Source organism: Pteropus vampyrus, unplaced genomic scaffold (assembly GCF_000151845.1).
Source record: "Pteropus vampyrus isolate Shadow unplaced genomic scaffold, Pvam_2.0 Scaffold307, whole genome shotgun sequence".
Taxonomy (NCBI): Eukaryota; Metazoa; Chordata; class Mammalia; order Chiroptera; family Pteropodidae; genus Pteropus; species Pteropus vampyrus.
Genome location: NW_011889088.1, coordinates 210238 through 211396, shown reverse-complemented (window position 1 = coordinate 211396; position 1159 = coordinate 210238). Strand labels below are relative to the sequence as shown.

General features: G+C 69.1%; 1 protein-coding gene across 1 annotated transcript in view; it reads right to left on the bottom strand.

The window, feature by feature from the left end:
- WEE1 (WEE1 G2 checkpoint kinase) overlaps nt 1–929 on the bottom strand; it is a 13866-nt gene extending 12937 nt beyond the window's left edge. Inside the window, exon 1 of the mRNA XM_011377243.2 lies at nt 131–929. Within this exon, the coding sequence (XP_011375545.1) occupies nt 131–627 (497 nt within the window). The 5' untranslated portion in view covers nt 628–929. The remainder of the gene's footprint in view (nt 1–130) is intronic.
- Nucleotides 930–1159: the final 230 nt, after the last annotated feature.

The following is a 1159-nucleotide window of genomic DNA, read 5'->3' as shown; positions in this document are numbered from 1 at the left end:
TGAGTTGTATATAAAAATAGTGTGCTTGCTTCCTAATTAAATGGTAACTTTAAAGCCCTATAGACACTTATCCCACTAGATTGTTGTTCCTAAGCCCCTCCTAATAGGAATTCTTTATCCCCTACTGCTGTCCTTGCAGGGGCCCGCGCCAGCCCTGCGCGCCCCGCAAAGGCGCGGGGACGCGTCCCCCGGGCCGCCGCAGCGCACTGGCGAGAAAGAGCTGCCCAGGAAGTAGGCGGCTGCCGGCGACTTGACCGGCGACGAGGAGCCGAAGCCCTCCTCCTCCCATGAGTCGCCCTCGGCCCCGCCGCTGGCCGCGTCAGCGCCCGGACAGGCGCCCCGCAGCAACATGTCCTCCTCCAGCTCCCCGGGGCTGCCTGGGGCAGGGCCGGGCGAGCGGCGGCGCTCGGGCCCGGGCTCTGTGGGGCTCCGCGCAGGCGGCAGCGGCGAGTCGGGCTCCTGAAAGGCCGAGTCCTCCCCAGTGCTATGGCCGCTGCCCTCCTCCTCCTCTTCTTCCTCCTCCTCCTCACAATCGCTGCACGGCGAGAAGATCAGCTTCTGCCGCAAGGTGCACGAGGCCCCAGAGCGGCGGGGCGGCGGCGGCTGCTGCCGGCTCAAGAAGCTCATCGCGCCCCTGTGGTCAGGGCAGAGGACCGGAGAGCCTGGACCCGCGGAGTCCAGGACACAGCCGGCCCAGGGGGCGGGTCCGCCACGTGCGACTGGGCGCGTCTGGTGGCCGCGGCAGCAAGTCTGCGTGGCGGTGTGCTGCGGCTCCGGTACGCTCGGGGCTGCGGGTGGCGGTGGCGGCGGCGATGCGGACTGCCCGGGAGAGGCGGGGCGGCCCGGCGCCGAGGATAAGGTCTCCGCAGGTCCAGCCGCGAGTTCGGGCTCCGCGGCTTCCCGCGACCGTTAATCACGTGAGTGTCCAGCCCACCAATCCCCGCCCAGTCCCGGGTTTGAAAAAAATGAAAGGCGCGACGTAGCCCGCGGGGGAGGGATTAGCTACGTGATTTTGGCGCGAACCCGGTGGCCCCGCCCTCCACTCGGCGCGGAGCCCGGACTGGGCGGGGACGCCCCCTGTTCCCCTCTGGCGTATGAGCGAGCCAGCCTGCGGGGAGGTTGGCTCGGCGCCGCCTGGACCCGGACGAGTTGGAGAGCT